Source organism: Branchiostoma belcheri, unplaced genomic scaffold, assembly GCF_001625305.1.
Source record: "Branchiostoma belcheri isolate BF01 breed outbred unplaced genomic scaffold, Haploidv18h27 scaffold31, whole genome shotgun sequence".
NCBI classification, from domain to species: Eukaryota; Metazoa; Chordata; class Leptocardii; order Amphioxiformes; family Branchiostomatidae; genus Branchiostoma; species Branchiostoma belcheri.
In genome coordinates, this window is record NW_017803921.1 from 314252 (window position 1) to 331035 (window position 16784).

The 16784-nt window shown below is 41.4% G+C and overlaps 2 protein-coding genes across 3 annotated transcripts; one reads left to right on the plus strand and one right to left on the minus strand.

Moving 5' to 3' along the window:
* Positions 1 to 278: 278 nt before the first annotated feature.
* On the minus strand, positions 279 to 2322 carry LOC109474519 (toxin MIT1-like). Its single transcript, XM_019774813.1, has 2 exons — positions 2171 to 2322; positions 279 to 1082 (listed from the first exon to the last, which is right to left on the minus strand). Exons 1-2 carry the CDS (start codon positions 2249 to 2251, stop codon positions 798 to 800), a joined length of 366 nt encoding a protein of 121 aa, XP_019630372.1. The 5' UTR covers positions 2252 to 2322; the 3' UTR covers positions 279 to 797.
* Positions 2323 to 5994: 3672 nt separating this feature from the next.
* Positions 5995 to 13495, plus strand: LOC109474686. Of its 2 annotated transcripts, XM_019775035.1 has the most exons (10): positions 5995 to 6213; positions 6687 to 6951; positions 8534 to 8633; positions 9039 to 9133; positions 9496 to 9597; positions 10063 to 10164; positions 10648 to 10740; positions 11255 to 11332; positions 11625 to 11975; positions 13180 to 13495. In XM_019775035.1, exons 2-10 carry the CDS (start codon positions 6880 to 6882, stop codon positions 13456 to 13458), a joined length of 1272 nt encoding a protein of 423 aa, XP_019630594.1. In that variant the 5' UTR covers positions 5995 to 6213; positions 6687 to 6879; the 3' UTR covers positions 13459 to 13495. The 2 variants fall into 2 exon arrangements, with proteins under 2 accessions (XP_019630594.1, XP_019630595.1); XM_019775036.1 differs by lacking the exon at positions 11255 to 11332 and having other exon boundaries at positions 5998 to 6213.
* The last annotated feature ends 3289 nt before the right edge of the window (positions 13496 to 16784 follow it).

Consider the following 16784-nt stretch of genomic DNA (forward strand, 5'->3'; position numbering starts at 1 on the left):
GAATCAGCAACACCTTGTAGGAGTTTTACTATTCATACTCTCCATATCTATCGTGACTACGTTCTGCCTCTGTACGTGTGTAGGCGTTTATCAAAGAATACAGTTAGCAACCACCAGACGTTAAGTAGATGTCAGATAGGCAGTTAATAAGCGTATCAAGCTAGATCTATAAATTATTTTATATTCATGTTAAACTAGTAGCATGTAGGATGTTTAATTTCTTTGGGGAAATATTGATATTTTTGTGAATAAACACATGACACATTATTCGATGCCCGTCTTAGTCTTTATTCTTCATTATTCAGTTCCAATATGAAGTGAGGGAACCAGGTCTAAGTAGGAGGTACTCTAAAAGGCACATCGCCCGAATTTCACCAGCTACTTTGCACGACAGCAGTGCAGTAGTCGGGCACAACCAGTGTGCGAATTCTTTGATAACATTTCATTTGGGTCGAAAAAATTATCAGTAACTGGACTATTCTACAGTTCAAAATGTATCTTCCGCATCCACAACTAGTGACCGATTTTTGCCACTAGATATTTTGTGAGAGCAACATTTGTTCAATGTGTAACAAAGCTGTGATCAGGAAAGCGAAAATTAGAGCAACATTGCACCGCAAAAAAATACATTCTTTAGGCACTGTTTAAATCATACGTAAAGTTTCCTTTTCTTCAGTTGTCTGTTTCTTTACGCATGATTTAATCTGTGCTTAAGGTAGGATTTTTTTGCAGTGATTGAGAAAATCGAGAGCTATTGCGGTGTATCGTCTGAGAATTGCGCTGAATTTTCACATCTCTCATTCCATGTCCATGCCTCTCTTCATGGGGAGGTTGTCAAACGTGGTGCAGTGGCCGATCTTCGCGGTTTCCGTGGCGGTGCAGCCGAGGTCCGGGCCGCAGGGACAGCGCCAGAAGGCCCGAGGTGCGTCCAGAGGGTACGGCATCAGGTTGCTGGAGATGTGGCACTCGTCGTCCATGCGCCCCCTGGGCTTGCACACGGCGATGCCCGAGCCCAGGTTCCACCGCGCGCAGCACCAGTTCTCGCCCTTGTTCGCGATGCATTCGTAGTCGCTTCGGCAACCCTGCAGACGGGCGGGAAGGGTTTCTGGTCAGGCATTGGACGTGTGGAAAGGGTGGGGAGAATGGGGGCACAAATGGGTACAAAAATGCACACACGCACATACATTGCACACTCACACTGCACATACGTGTGCACACTCACACTGGTAGATAGATCTGTCCTTGGTGCTGAATGCCATCCATGCACACGCACACACGCACTCATAGTCAAACACACACATACACACACGCACAGTCCCTGTCCTTGGTGCTGAACTACACACGCACACATAAACACTGACAAAGAGAGACACATTTGCTTGAAAAGTCTTGGATAGCATACAGATGTTCGTTACGAACGTGACTCCAGCAAATGCCTAAAGTCTACGGCAAAATTAACGAAGCTCGGGTAGAATGAGATACCCAATGCATTACACCCTACTTCGGATATGGCAGAATCAGACAAACGCACCAAGATAGATACTTTACTCCCTTGGGGAGAAATAACTACAAAACGAGGACATAAAAGACAAAAATCCTCATTATTTTCCCTCCGATATTCGCTCTGGGTATAACGAGTCTTATCCATTGACAAACTGTCGTACTGATGAGAAAATGCGAAACAACGATTGATGGGAGAGTCAAATGGTCACGCCTTTTATAGGATCTTAGGCATTTCCAAGAACGATCATAGATTGAGAGGTTTTCATGCAGAGAATGTAGTATTTACTGTTTTCAAAGCCTTTTACATTGTACCCATGTGGCTACCGTATCGGAGAGTTTAACATTGCATTGGAAGATACACGTAGATTAAAAACCAGCAACAATAGAACAAAGAAGAAAACATGAGGAAAAAAACGCCAATCTCTATTTTTGTAGCCACTGGGCCACACAGTTGTAAAATCACTACAGCTGGGTGTGTGTACATGTTCAACTCCCATACTCGCACTCTTTTCATGCTAAATACTAAGCAGAGAAAGCAGTTTGTACCGTTTTCAAAGCCTTTCACACTAGTCGTTACCATCGCACCGGTTATATTTTGCTCTGGAAGATACACGAGAGAACAGCAAGAGAACGAGGAAGAAGACACGAGGAAAAAGACGCTACTCACCCCTGTGATGACTAGCGGTGAGGCTACTCTGAAGACCGCGGCAGCACAGACCATGGACAGCTGTAGGAGAAACGTCTTCATCTCAGAACTCACGGTGTTGTCTGGCTCTGCTGTGTGGGGCTCGGAGCGCAGAGGCAGCGGTACTTGTAGTTGTCTCGTCTCGATGAATATTGCAACAGTTGAAACAGCGCTCGTATATATAGTTTGCCTGCATTACCTGAGCGGAAGTAAGGCGTGGGTTTGCGTGTCTCATGTGACGGGCGGTCTCAAAAACAGGGGGATTGAGTTGATGTGGTGAAAGTTAAAACTCCCTCAGTGCTTAAGGCGGATTTCGTGAAACTCCTTAGAAAAACGTACAGCAAAAAAGTTGCGATGAGTGACATTGTATCTAAGTGACACTACCCGTGCATTAATGATATCAGGTGGGCGGAATTAAGACAAAGGGTGGAGGTTAAGTCGTTGACGCATTCTTACCAAACGCGATACGCTATGACGCGCTGTGGTTGTTAGTCAACCCTGCGGCGACGCGGTTCTGCCAACAGTATAACTACTACATCAAGGCAACCGTTCTGTTTTGATTTGAAGTTTATAGGCGATACAGGAAGGAGAGACGTAACAATATAGGAGGTTCAGCTGTTCATACTTCGCGTTAATGTTGCTTCAACACTTTTAGAAAGACTGGTAAGCCTGGCGTAACGCGATCTTAAGTACGCTGCACTTCCACAACTTAACAGAACACAGGAACCGGTAAGGTGGGGGTAGGGAAAGACTTAACACTGAGCACTGTCAATACGTTTGAAGACTGGATGTTAAAATACTAAAATATACGAAGTGAACGCATTTAACAAGATCTATAAGAAATGGGGGGTTATGTAAGATACAATATCTATTGACCAAATCGTATCGAGTGACTGTTCTTTTGCTCAAGTTTTAAGATGTTTCAAAAGCATATATAGTCGTTATCCTTTGAAGAATGCTACACTCTTTTCTAGTGCGTTGTTTGTCACCCATAACAGTATAGGTAAACAATATTAGTTTACAAATATGACGATATTGTAGACATCGATCCAACTAGTAAGTTGGTCGGAATGTCAAAAATCTGGGCCGGGTGAAAAGTCAACGAACTGTTACATCGTACTTAATGTTTCTTTTTAACTTTCTAAATTAAAAAAAAAATTAATCGCTACACCATCAAAAAAAGTAAGGTCCATCCCAGTGTGAGTGAGCGTGGACAATCCTTACAGTCTCTGGATTGACATCTTAAAAAGGTGATAATTTTCTGTTATGTCAATCCTTCCACAAGTATGGTAAATCTCAATGAATAAAAATTTAAGTTCTAACAAACCTGAGCCACCAGATACGTAACACCCAGTGATACAGTAGTTACTAAAGCCCCTGGGTCTGTCACACATTCAGAACCTTCCCCCAATCACTCACCACCTAAAGATTGGTTGACAACAGCAAAAAATAGTTAAGAAAACTCTTCTCTCCTGTCTAGTTTTCCTCCTTTTTTGATTTTGTTAAACCTTACTTAAAAACGGTTGGAAGTTTGGGAGCAGTCTGACCAGATTTAGGCTTACCTTTCTATACGAATCCAATCAAATTTGAGTCAAACTTGACTCAAAACCACACCCCGATCACTATTTCGTAGGATGGGTTGGGGAACTTAACACAGGAGGCGGTACATAGTTGGAGCAAAGAGCTCGAGCTAGGACCTGGGAGATTCTTTCAAAAGATATCCCAAATCTATTTTCGTCATTTGCTATCTCTGTGTGTGCAGGGGCAAATAGTGTAAACCAAAGATCAGAAACTAATTCTGCTAATGAGATATGAATTGCCCCCCTCCCACTACCAATATGACAAGGATCAGTGAATTTTTCCAGTTCTTATTTTTTACGTTGAAGAAGCTTACAGGATTTTTGTGCTCACGTAAGACTGCTACTAGGAATACATTCGGCAGAATTCAATTAGACGTTAGCTTTTGTGTGTTCTATTTTTGCTTAACTGGTTCTGTGGCGCATTGTGAGCGAGCGCGCGGCTCTCTCTCTCCTATTGCAATTTGCAACAGCTGCCGTTGTCATATCCCTGAATGGTTCGAGCCTTAAGTAACTTATTTTGAGGATCAAAAACATTTAAAACGTATAAAAAGTAACATTTTAATTACAAAATTACGGCAACATCGTGAAGAATAGTAATGACATTAATGAAAAAGCCAGAGCACAAGCTCGGATCAAAACCCGGGTCTTAATTATTAAAATCCCTACTCCACCAAGCCACGAAGCATCTCGGTGTAAGGAGCGTTCTATATTAATACACTTAAAGTTCTTTGATATGGCAACGATCGTTTCAAAATGGCAACGACTGTGTACGACACGGAAACCAGCTGAGTTCCAGCCGTATGCATTAAGCAAAGGAACCTGTTAGAAATTATCCAAAAACTGTTTCTGTGTTACGTTGTACTTTTTATGAGCCATGATCAACGTTAATGTTTGCCAGAATAATTAATGTTTATTGTCTCTTTTGCACATTAAAGAAAAACTATGAACATGATCGACTACTAGAATCTAACCCATGCGGTTTCTACGTGAACTGCAGTTATGTGCACCTGTGCTTTATTTTGTCTTGCTACATTAAAACCATTGGGTGCAATTAAAGACATGATTACTGGGGGGTCATCCGGCGCAACTTGACCTATTGTCCATCTAGGGTCAAGGCCACCTGTTATAAAGCGCTGGTACGGCCCCACTTGGAATATAGTGCCACCGTCTGGGACCCGTATACCATCAAAGGGATACAGGCGGTGGAGGCTGTCCAGCGCAGGGCCACCCGGGTGACCCTTAATGACTACAGGCGAACTAGCAGTGTGTCACAGATGCTCAACGACCTGAAATGGCCTCTTCTCTCTGAAAGGAGGAGGAGCGCCCGCCTTACAACATTTTTCAAAATAGCCACAACATTGTTGCAATGGTAGTTATGGCTCCCAATAGTTGAGTCGTTCCGGGCCGGGCTGGCGGCCTGCCCGCTTAGCCTGGAACTCCTCTCCCCACTAACGTCACCCCTTGCAGGGTTATTTGGGGGTACGGGTACCGAAGATGATGATGACATCAGCAATCCTTCCATTCTCTCTTTCGAAGCTAATGTTTTTGTTTTTTTGTTTTTTTTTAATTCAGAAACAAAGTGATGATTACAAATGAAAAGACATGGACTAAAGCTAATGTTGAACTCAGTTCATTTACTCCCTTGTTGGATTGGATAAAGATTTCATGAACAGTTTGCGAATCTTCCAAAATTACTGTAGGTGGATTCTAAAAATCGTAACCTGAATATTAATGCAATGATAGAGAGGGAGAGAGAGTGAGAGAGGAAAGGGGACTAGAGGACGAAATACGGAATTTGTTCCCTGGATTATCTCAATTTGTAACAGCATGTTTACATGTTGTTGTTGTTTTCTTCTGTAGACATGCCTACCTGTGGACCAAATGAACAGTAGTTTGGCCAAAATAAGACAAAGTATAGCCAAAGACGTTGTCCGTCCATAGAATTACCACGAAGTATTTGGACCAATTCTAGTGTTATGTTATGTTACGTTATGTTTTGTTTTTGTTTTATTTTTGCCAGCAGAGGGGGGTTTTGTGGACTAGTTTTACTGAGCAGAACCCGTTTCGACCGGCACATTTTGGCGGGAACTGGTCTGACGATGCCCCAGGACAAAGGTCACTCCAGTTGAGAGAGAGAGAAAAAAGTCGTCTGACCGGTTTGTATGGGTGTGGTCACAAAACACACGTACTGTAACACCGGCTATTAAAACTCTCTCTCTACAACATGTTCTGAGGAAAACACAACAAACCCTCGCTTTTTGTTCCTAAACTCTGTACCAAGTTCGTGACAAGGAAGCAGGAACGTTTTGGATCCGATGGACGGACATGTTGGACTGGTAGAATGCTCGACTGACGTTTCACAGAGTAACGTCTGGAAGATTTATGTCAGACAGGTGTAGTCTGTACTCGGGTGGACAGAACTGTCGAGGTTACACCCAAACTAAGGTAGGCACTTCTCCGTTTGTTTACATCGTTAGACATGCTTCCTCGGGTCTTGAAGTGGCGTTAAGCGCTAGGTAAATTTCGTGTACAGTAAGAATATGTGAAGACACCTTAAGGGGAACACCTGGTCTGTATGTACGTATGGTGATTGTCTTGCAAAAAGGACATGGTGCAAAAACCTCTTGGGGGATCCCACTACAAACACTTAAGAGCAAACCTAAAATCAAAGGCCTGTTTATGTAAATCTTTTACAAGTAGACGATCCCAATATTGTTCCAATATCGTGCCGATAGGTAAATACATTACAGAATGTTTTAATCTCAGAGACTTTGCAGAATGAATTGTAGTTATTCTCATATACTCATATACTTTTTTATTACTATAATTGAATTTACCTCTCTGTATCTACATGTATGATGTAGACCTTATGGCAATGTTACTGTTGTGTCAATGAAGTTTTCTCTCTTTTCCAACAGATCGGAGCCCATCGCCGCCCTCTGTCGCCTGAAACTTAGTTTTGTCTTGAGTGCGGAAAAAGACAGTGGTGCTAAATAAAAGGGATCGTCCCACAATACTAGCAGGTTCCTCAGAGATATCTCTAAAGTTGGATAAGTGTCGCAAGTTCAAGTTTGATTTCAAGACGAGGGACTATTTTTCGTGAGAGTCACCATGCGGATGAAATCGTGCGGAGGGTGCTGTGACCTGAAAAGGGGTACACTCATCTGTGGTACCTTCACCCTGGTGAGTTTGTCAATTACTCCGCCATTACATTATATACTGTAAGACAATACAGTTGCTAAAAACTAAATCATCGTTCTTTTATGTACCAATCAGTGGTTTTAGCTAGTGTTATGCATTTATATGGGTTCAAATACAGAATATGCTATACACATTGTACAATATCGGTGTGATCATAACGACAAAGTCTAAACTGAGTTGTACAAACTACAAGCTATAAAGTATAGGAAGGTTCTTTTCTGCATCTTAATAAACTGTATCATAACATAATGCCATAAAATAGAAAAAAAGAAACAGAAGGGACACAGAAATTGGATCTTCATGCATAAAACAGAACACGTTCTTCTCCTTTAATAACGTTTAGGGTGTGCCACTTTAAAAGGTCAACAAAATGCACTGAACTATCCCAACCTATTTTGGTACAGAAAATGTCTGTACTGTAGAAAGAAAAGGACAAGCACACACACACATATCCTAACGTGGCTCTTACAGTAGCACACAAAAATGGTAGTCTGTATGTTACAAGCTTCATTCACCCCTAGGGGCAAATGTCAATCAGGTTACACATCATTTTAAATCTACAAATGCTGCTTCATTTATTCTTTGACATGACACACGGAGATAAAGAGGTTGGACATCTTTATGTGTGCTATGTACAAGTTTTTAATTCAAGTTGTAACAACGAACGCAACTAACTATACTTTCACCGGTTCGGTCTTCTTGCGGCCACCAAAATATCTGCTTCTGGCACAGTCTTTCAACAAGACATGGGGGTAATTTTGTCTCAAACAGTTCTTCAAAAATGACTCCACAACTCAATGTAGTCACGTTCTCTCCAATTAAACACTAACTAAACAGGACAAGCGGAAAATGCCCTAATAGAGCGAAAATGCCGGTTTACGTAGATTATGTACAACATTACAATGGAAACTGACCACAATAAAAAAGCCATTTGTGTGTTCAGTAAGTGTGAAAACTAAATGTCACCAGGGTCGCACAAGGTGTCAATTGATTGACAGGTATCACCATGGCAACGCCCCTGGACTGACGTCAGACAGAAAAAGTTATGACATCATTTGTTTGGGCCACGGTGTCTGATTGGGTGTGATACTTGTGATTTATTGCCTGTGTAATGAGCAGTCGTACATGTATTAGAGCCAACAGTTACACGTTCTTTTTTAACTATGTAAATAAAAAAGAGTACTCGCGGCAACGTAGGCTAAAAGAGCGATCTTGAATTTTTAGTGTCTCCTCTCTACCTTCTTTTGTAATTGTAATCTAACAAGGCAAACCATTCTATTGTAAACTCTTAAAATGGTAAACAAATCTATGTTGAAGAATGCTTTAAGTATTGATTTTAATTTGAACAAATGTTTCAGTCCTCATTCTAATTTTCAGAGAGCTAAAAAGACATTACGGCCTTGGTGTTATAAATTAGGTGCCTAATGGTTTGTGACAAAATGCTCAATCTACCACAAAAACATGAGCATTGTAACAGTTAGCCTTACAGAAGACAAACAAGTTAACGTTACATCATGAGTTCTACAAAGGTGATGACCGTCCTTTGACCATTTCTGCCCCACAGTTAGTGTCTGGAGCGTATTTTGCTGTGGACTTCCTGCAGCAAATGGGCCTAGTGGAACAAAAAGAGGTTGTGTCGTCAACGGATACAAAAACACAAAAAGGTACCATTCTGGATTTTCAAAGTCAATTTTCTGGTCTTTTTTCAATGTACATGTAGAAAGTTGAATCATCTCCATCCCATAGCATATTGCTATCTATGAGGCATAAATGTGATGTCACTGATGGAAAATAGTTGCCTTTTTCGTATTGAAGGTACTAAGAATAAAAGGACTCTTCGTGTAACTTTCATTTCGGGCTACATGTATTTCAAACGCTTCAAGTATCAGATTATGATGAGAATGTGCTAAGAAACGGCATCAAGGCGAGCATCAATATCGGACAGATTTCTTTCTTTCTATCGGACAGACGGACACTTTTTGTTGTGACTGCCATCCTGAAATTGTATTGGATGTCTTTAATGTTCCTGGACCTAAAGCCTTCTTGGTATGTTTTCTGTCCTTGTGCAGTTCTTGACAACTCCTTGATTACCGTGTACGTGGAACTTGCTGCACACGGTCTTGTTGTTCTCTGTTCGTTACTTCTCTTCATTGGAGTTTGCACGGTGAGTCTTGCTAGTTAACATACTTCCCAGACCATACGGTGTATGAGACAATGATCAACTCAGCTTCTATAGCCAGTAGATTTGATGTATCCAGAACCGTGCTTTATCCAAAACCATGCTCAGGTACAGTTCTGGATAGTCCACGTGAGCGTATCCAGAACCGTTCCTGGGACAAATTTACCTTCTGCATGCATGTCTCTTTTCCTTTATGAGGGAAGAGAAAAGCTCCATTCAAGGTATACAAGATATAAAACAAAAATAACGTTACCGTTTAAATAGTCCTAATAATTATAAATGGATTTTGGGGTTCCATAGAGCACTGCCCTCAAACCAACAATTTATCCTTTTAATCATGCCCACAGCTGAAGAAATGGCTCATGTACCCGTGGATTTTTGCAGTCATCGTAGAGATTCTTACCGAGATTTCTGCACAAATAGCGATGTACGTTATACACTGGAACGAGGTGGGTGAACAAGTCAAATAGTTATGAATGAAAAAATGCTGTTTGTAAACACACATTCTTTTCAAGTTCAAGTATTTTCTGAGATAATACACAGGCAAACACAAGCACACACTGAATCCCCTCATTGGTTGAGAATATGTATGGTTGTTTCATCTTCGTGGTTGCTTATTATGTTTATCGAAGGAAAACATACTGTTTTTGCTCAGTTTCTTCTTCTTCTCCAAACAGTGACCTCTGACCTGGTCAATGACCTGCACTAGACCGTCTCTCACCATGGTGTTGGGTTACACCATGTTGCAATTTTATAGTAGGAGGGATTTAGACTCCTGTCACCATATATGTGAATGTGTTTGAATTAGCAGAGAAGACCATATGTGAAGGTAAACATTTTGCATTTGCTTTGCAAATGTTACATATTTCTAGTTCTAAAGAAGAAGTAACAGTTTGATATGTTGTCCCCACCAGGGCATCACTGCGTACCCGTTCAGTCCTCTGTCCCTCACCAAAGACCTGTGGGCGGGATACCTCATCAGCTATGCTGTCAGGGGGCTGCTCATCTTCTTCAAGGTACGGTGTCCTTCATTTCACCCACTGTTCAAGGAATGTTATGTTTACAGTAGCTTTGATAGGCCAATGTAAAGCGCGGGGTTTTTCCATAGCTAGTAGTGCAATAAGGTCTCGCTACACTCCATCTGTAAAAAAACGAAGTGATAGACAAGTGTACATTGTTTTAAAGAAATAAATCACTTGTTTTGGCATGGAATTTCAGAACCTATTAGCTATAGGCTCACAGGAAGATGACAGAGACAAACACTGTTAAACGTCAACTAGCCTCTATCAGGCTTCAGAATCGGCTGTAAAAAGTAGAAATCAGCCATATGCATGGTCAAACAGACAGATAACATGCCAGGGGAGTTGGTCGACTAGAAGGAGTACAGTTTGCTTCTTGCCCTGCATTTTATGTGTTTATTGATGTTTGTATCATGATTTATAATGCTGACGCGTTTTAGTTATCGCATTTGCATTCATTTTATTGCGTTCTAATCGTAGATCTGGGGAGTTCTTTGCGTGATCAGCTTCATTAAGGAGATGTCATCAAAGGGAGGCGCTCCGGGATGGGCCAGCTATCAAGACTACGTGCAGGTAAGGAGAAACTTATCCACAAAAAAGTAGAAGTCGCAAAGCCCCCCTTTCTTTTGCAATTTCTGCTTTTTAATGGTTCACGCGACTCCCAAGCTGAGGAAATCTCGGCAGAGTACGTAGAAGGGCAACTATATAAAAACCTGTATTTTTATGTGGCTATTTTGCTTTAGCTTGATGTTTGTTTGTTTGTTGTTGTTGTTTTTTTTAGATTTTTGTTGCTTAAATGTTTTTAGCTTGTTGCTGTCTAGTCCCCCAAATGTATTGCATGAAGACCATCGGGCGCCCATTGAGCAACCAAACTTAGATTTACGTATTCAGTCGACTGAAAAAAGGAACCTTTACACGTGCTTAAAGGTATACTGTCACCGAAATTCAGTAAGTTGCTTGAAAGCCAGCTGCAGAAAGGCTACATGACACTTTTAGTTGCACAATCTACGCCCGATGGTCGCAGCTTAGTGGAGATCTAGAAGGGACATTAATCTGTTTTGCTCTCCGCTTCTCTGCTTACTGCCAGTCTGGGTACAGCTGGGGCGATGTTGTAGACAATCTCTACCCGCCTTCACTCTTCCAGGATGAGCTAGGGGACAAAGAGGTAGATTTTGTTGCTTCGTGGGATTTTCTTATCCGCTGTAGATGCATGCTGCTTAATGGTTTACTGTTATGAGTTTTCATTCTTGGCTTTTGAGTGTGACTTGGCTTTTGAGTCTCCCTCTCTCCCTCTATCTCTCTCTTTCTCTCTCTCTGTGCGTGTGTGTGCGCGCGTGTGTGTCTGTGTTTATGTGTCTGTGTTTTTGTGTGTTCATGCAAATGCCTGTGTTTTTGCCCTACTTGAAGGGGTCTGAAGTCTGCCATCTCTGATTGTCTTGTCTCCACCCCTCTTCTAGTCAAATCCCTACATCACAGGACAGTCATCGAATGAGCGACGATCGGCCTACCAACAACAGACGTCGTACGAGGACTACGACCGCCGCCCGACAGAGGCCCGAAGCATGCCCCCCGAAGAACCCGACGACATGCGGGCGCCTCGGGGAGGCGACAACCCGACCAGGGAGGACTACAACCGGTCCCTGCGGCGGAAGAGCTCTCTGGCCGTGAGGGACGAGCCAGTGCCGATGAGGGAGGAGGTCAGCACGTTTGCGACTGCGCCCAGATCACCGAGCGAAGCCTACTCCCCGTTTCACGACTTTGTGGCCCCCGCAGACGACAACGAAACAGCCCCGAGGTTTCCACGCGAGGTGAGACGATTTGTATATATCATCCATTTATTACCTTCGCCAAGAAGGTTATGTTTTCAGTAGCGTTTGTCTGTCTGTCTGTTTGTTTGTGAACAGCATAACTCAAGAAGCTTAATATGCATTGTCATGAAACTTGGTAGGTGGGTAGGTCTTCATGAGAGCTAGAAATGATTAGATTTTGGGCCCCCTGGCGGCTTTCCTAGGTGCTGCAGCAGAACTTCCGGTTTTGATATCTCGCCATCTGGACATGCTAGGGTCACGAATTTTAGTTGGTAGATAGCTCTTGGAGTAGGGAAGAAGTGACATGAGTTTGGGCCCCCTAGCGGCTTGTTTTGGAACTGCAGGAGCATTTGTTGAAAAATTTTCGAAGGGGGATAACTCAAGAACCGGTTGACGGATTGTCATGATTTTTGGTATGTAGGTAGCTGAAGTGATGGTTGACGTAATCAGATGACAATTATGCAAATCAGGAGCTAATTTGCATAATTAATGAGGAAGTTTTATAAATCTGCTTTGTTGGATAATAGGACAATGAAACACTTGTGACATGTAATTGAGAACGAAAAAACATTTGAGAATATAGATTATGTAAATGAAGACCTAATTTGCATAATTAGGGACACTTTTATAATCTAATAGTTGTAACTGCTGGGAATTTCATACTTGACACATTTGGAAGTTAAGTGAAGGCAAACACCAATTAACATAATTTATTCAAATCATGACCTCATTTGCATAATTTATGATGAAGTGCTATAATGGCCATTTTGTTAAGATAAGGCTGTCATTGGGTGGAGAATATGATCAATTAATATAATTCATGCAAATGAAGCTCTTATTTGCAAAATCAATGATTAGAATTGTATAATTCGTCAACCGCAAGGGTTAACATCATTTGGCGAAGGTATATATGAGATCGTGGAACTCTTGTTTATGGTTTTCTTCAGGTATATGCATATCCATAAAAAAGTTAATTGCAGATACACATGTACATACTGCTAAGCACAGTGGCTAGATTATGACAAGCTATCTGTAAACTAGCCTGATGTAGTGGCGCCAGATGTTACCAAATACTAAAAACTAAAAAGACGTATGAGTAAATCCTCCGTTCCATTGAGCTCAGTTCAACACAATTGGAATATATTATTTATCTTTGATGCTTTAATGGTTCCTTGTTGATAATTAAACGGATGTCTTGTTTCAGGACGACTATCCACAATCCATGGCAAGTTCAGTAAGAGGCGCCAGGCGATCACGTCATCCCAGCGACGGGTATTCCACCGCCTCGTACGACCCCGTCGCCCGGCCGCACCGACCGCCGCAGCAGGCCCGAGCTCCGGCGGGGCTGCCCTACATCCCGCCCGCCGACTACCCGCCCTTCGACCGGCCCTCCTTCATCACCGACTCCTACGACTCGCGCAAGCCGGGGGAGTACGGACAACAGGGGCTCAGTCGCGCCCAGGCTCCCTCTAACAGACTCTAACTCCGTACTCTAAACGTTAACGCCAAGAATGGTAGTCTCAACCAGACTAACTACGCTGGCTATATATAGGAGACTATTTGCCAGGGGAGTTTGGCCGCCTTGGGGTTTGACTGGCCGCGCTTCGTAGAGAAAGAAACAACCTTCCGCGGGTGGACTCCCCTGGCCAACTTTTCTCTCCCTATTGCCGAATTTTACGATCCATATTCCTGTAGAAAGGCGTGGTAGAGTCTACAAGAATGGAGTCAAAGACAACGTACGTACACGTTTCTCCTTATTGCAAATCCTACACTAGCCCGGTGACCATTCTCTACGTACCGGCTTAGGAGTGTACATGTATCACTGGCCTTAGGCTTACTGAGCACGGGCTTTTTTCTGTGAAATTCAATTTTGAAGTATGGGGGCTAGTACATGATGGGCGGACTGAAATGACTAATTTATATTCAGAATTCAGGACTGAGGTTGAGTTATAATTTGTAACAGTATACTTTTCCCCTACCCCCCCCCCTCGCCCTCCAAAATAGCTGATACAAGGCGATATTGTGTTGTAGGTGATAGTGGTTCTCAAAATCGTATCATCTACGACACAGAACTTAAGTTTAAGTTTTTCCGGTGATTGTAAGATATGTAACCAGTGATTCAGCACCAAGGACAGGTTCTACTGAAGTCTTATTACGCTTTTAGAACACTGAAGACTCTTAGATAAAAAAACACATATTTTAAAGGCATCAATGACGCTTTGGGCAAGCAAGAACTTTCTGATGGTTCTTACACATTTAACCGTTGGTTCAGCACCAAGGACAGGTGCTGTTACACATGTATAATATTGTACAGCACATACATGAAAGAACGCAACAGTATAGCCTCTACAAATGACTGTACAAGTACACATCCTCACTCTGTACTACCTGGTCCTTTGTGGAGTATATTACGTTCCTATAACAGTTGTACAAGTTGCTATAAGTTGTATCATACACAATATTTGATCAGTTAAGTTATCAATCAAGGAATTCAGGCAACATTGATTTAATTTGCGTGCCTCCTATGTCATTGGAAAATAAAATTACAGGGAGGGGTATGTATGTTTATTTGGGTGATCTTTGAAATCACTACTAGGAACTTTATGATTCTTATATGTTGTGAAAGAATAAAAGTTGTGAAGAAATAAACTACGAATTCTGTCAGCCTTTACCATGAGAAATAGCTCACGGGCATACTTAATCTTCAGCTTTGGGATTCCCTGACTAAGTGTTGAGTTGTTAAGAAAGCACCAGTCGCTCTATTGGGGGAATAAAGGCTGTGTATGAAATCAAAGAGAAAGCCAAAAGCTGACAAGAAATGTGTATCAGTCATTGACGAAGTCAATATAAAGCCATATGTAATTTCCTGCTAGGGAAATGGGGAAATTGACATTGACAAATAATGAGGGGGTGTCTAATTTTTTCTCATTCTCTCTCCACTCCATCCCAATTTTATCTGTACTCTGTCTACTGTATAAAGTAGTCATACTGTCTATGTATGTCACAATTACGTTAGGGACCGCATTGTAGCTTCAGTGCAGAGTGAATCAGTCATTTAGCCCTGATGAAAATGACAGGCGGTCATCGAAACGTCAGCTCTTGTTTTTAGCAAGTGGGCGTGAATAAAGAACTTTGCTACCAAGTCCTTGACCAACCTGAGGAAATTAGTCATGAAACGTAGTACCAGTTTTCAACTATACTATAAAAACATGACTCATCTTAATATTGCGTAGGAAGAACCGAAACATTTATACTCTTTAGAAAATTTAGAAAGGAGAATAAAATGCGTGGTGTCAGCTAACCAAGGAAATACATTGTACGTCATAATACTTGGCAGTGCGTTGGTCTTTTTAAAAATCTCATCAAAATTTGGCAATTTAGACAAAAAAGGAAATGTCAAATTATCTGTCAAACAAGTTCACCGTTTATGATGCTGTTAGCTTGTTATGTGATCATGAAGGACAATGTCCGTATGTTTGCAGCTACATGTATAACTCACCATCCCTTTGCTGCATTAGTACATAGTTTAGCATGTTGCCTGCTGGCATGCACATTGTTTTGTTTACATCGTAGCTGTTTTTACTGGTTATTTATTTCAGAAAATAACCTACATATCATCACAGCAGTGTATCAATGTAACCATCTTTATTACACAAGTTTGTCTTAGCACTTGCAATAAAACATCCTTCCAATGCGTTTTAACAATAATTTCTCAGTTTTCAAAGAAGCAGCAAAAGTGGTCTACTGGTCAGAAAGACCTTTGCCTGAATAGGTCCAGCATATGTCTTAAAACTTTCTACTTTGCTTAAAGGTTTTCCAAATTAACCGACTACCGGTACCTTGCAGATATAATGTACATGTATAATGGTTTAAAAGGCTTGCTATGGTCCAAGGCTTAGGTTCAACTTGGTAAGAGAAGAACCCAAGAAATGGACCATAAGGGGAAGAAATTCAATAAAGCTTTTTAATATGTACAGGGATATTTTCATCAATACAAGATTTATTAGAATTTTGCTCAATATCCCATACAGAAAAGAACAACAAACAAACAAATACAAGGAAAAAGAACAGAGATGGTATACTACATTATAAACAACACTTTTACTTCAGAATGCAATATCAATCAATATATCCATTACATATAATATAAGCTTGCTCAATGTAACTTGAGCTATCCATTGATTATTGCTGTAAAAGTTGCTCAGCCACAAAAAAAGGAATATTTGCAAACAATCACAGATTATTTGTAATGTACAGTATCATTCTAAGGCCCAACATATTCCAGTGTATATCCTCTTGCCGTATGCAGTATTCCCGGATCCCATACATACATGTACCCACCAATCTGGACAATGCTTTCTAACTACAGCAATTAATTACATTTATTTTTAGGTATATCAGGCTGCCATTCCACCAGGTTCTATCAGACTGGAGTCTCTTCCCACAGATACATTGTAAATGGTAATAGAGGTTAATTATAGACAGAATGGACTGTACTCGCACGTAGGCAGAACATACTGGGCCTGTGCAAAACCCGGATTTTTCACAGTTTTTGTCGGATGTTGGATCAGAATTTTGCCAATACTTTTTCCGACACCACATTTGGGGACTACAGACGAGATGTCATCCTTAAATACACAAATACAACCTTAAAAGAGATGTTCTGCTAAACTGCTATGCACACTGATACAAGAGTTTTCTTTTATACAACCAAGATAGTTTACCTTGCTGACGTTTCGGTGTCTGTCAGACACCTTCCTCAGAGCTTCTGACTGGAGTTCTGCTTCTCGCCGCTATACATGTATGTAG

What these genes read in the sequence shown, in the direction of transcription:
- LOC109474519 (XM_019774813.1), bottom strand. Translation starts at nt 2,251, where the DNA reads ATGAAGACGTTTCTCCTACAGCTGTCCATGGTCTGTGCTGCCGCGGTC. An exon ending in CACCGCTAGTCATCACAGGG is followed by an intron (nt 1,083 to 2,170) that starts GTGAGTAGCGTC and finishes GCCCGTCTGCAG; the next exon opens with GGTTGCCGAAGCGACTACGA.
- LOC109474686 (XM_019775035.1), top strand. Translation starts at nt 6,880, where the DNA reads ATGCGGATGAAATCGTGCGGAGGGTGCTGTGACCTGAAAAGGGGTACA. An exon ending in TCTGTGGTACCTTCACCCTG is followed by an intron (nt 6,952 to 8,533) that starts GTGAGTTTGTCA and finishes TCTGCCCCACAG; the next exon opens with TTAGTGTCTGGAGCGTATTT. An exon ending in GGATACAAAAACACAAAAAG is followed by an intron (nt 8,634 to 9,038) that starts GTACCATTCTGG and finishes GTCCTTGTGCAG; the next exon opens with TTCTTGACAACTCCTTGATT.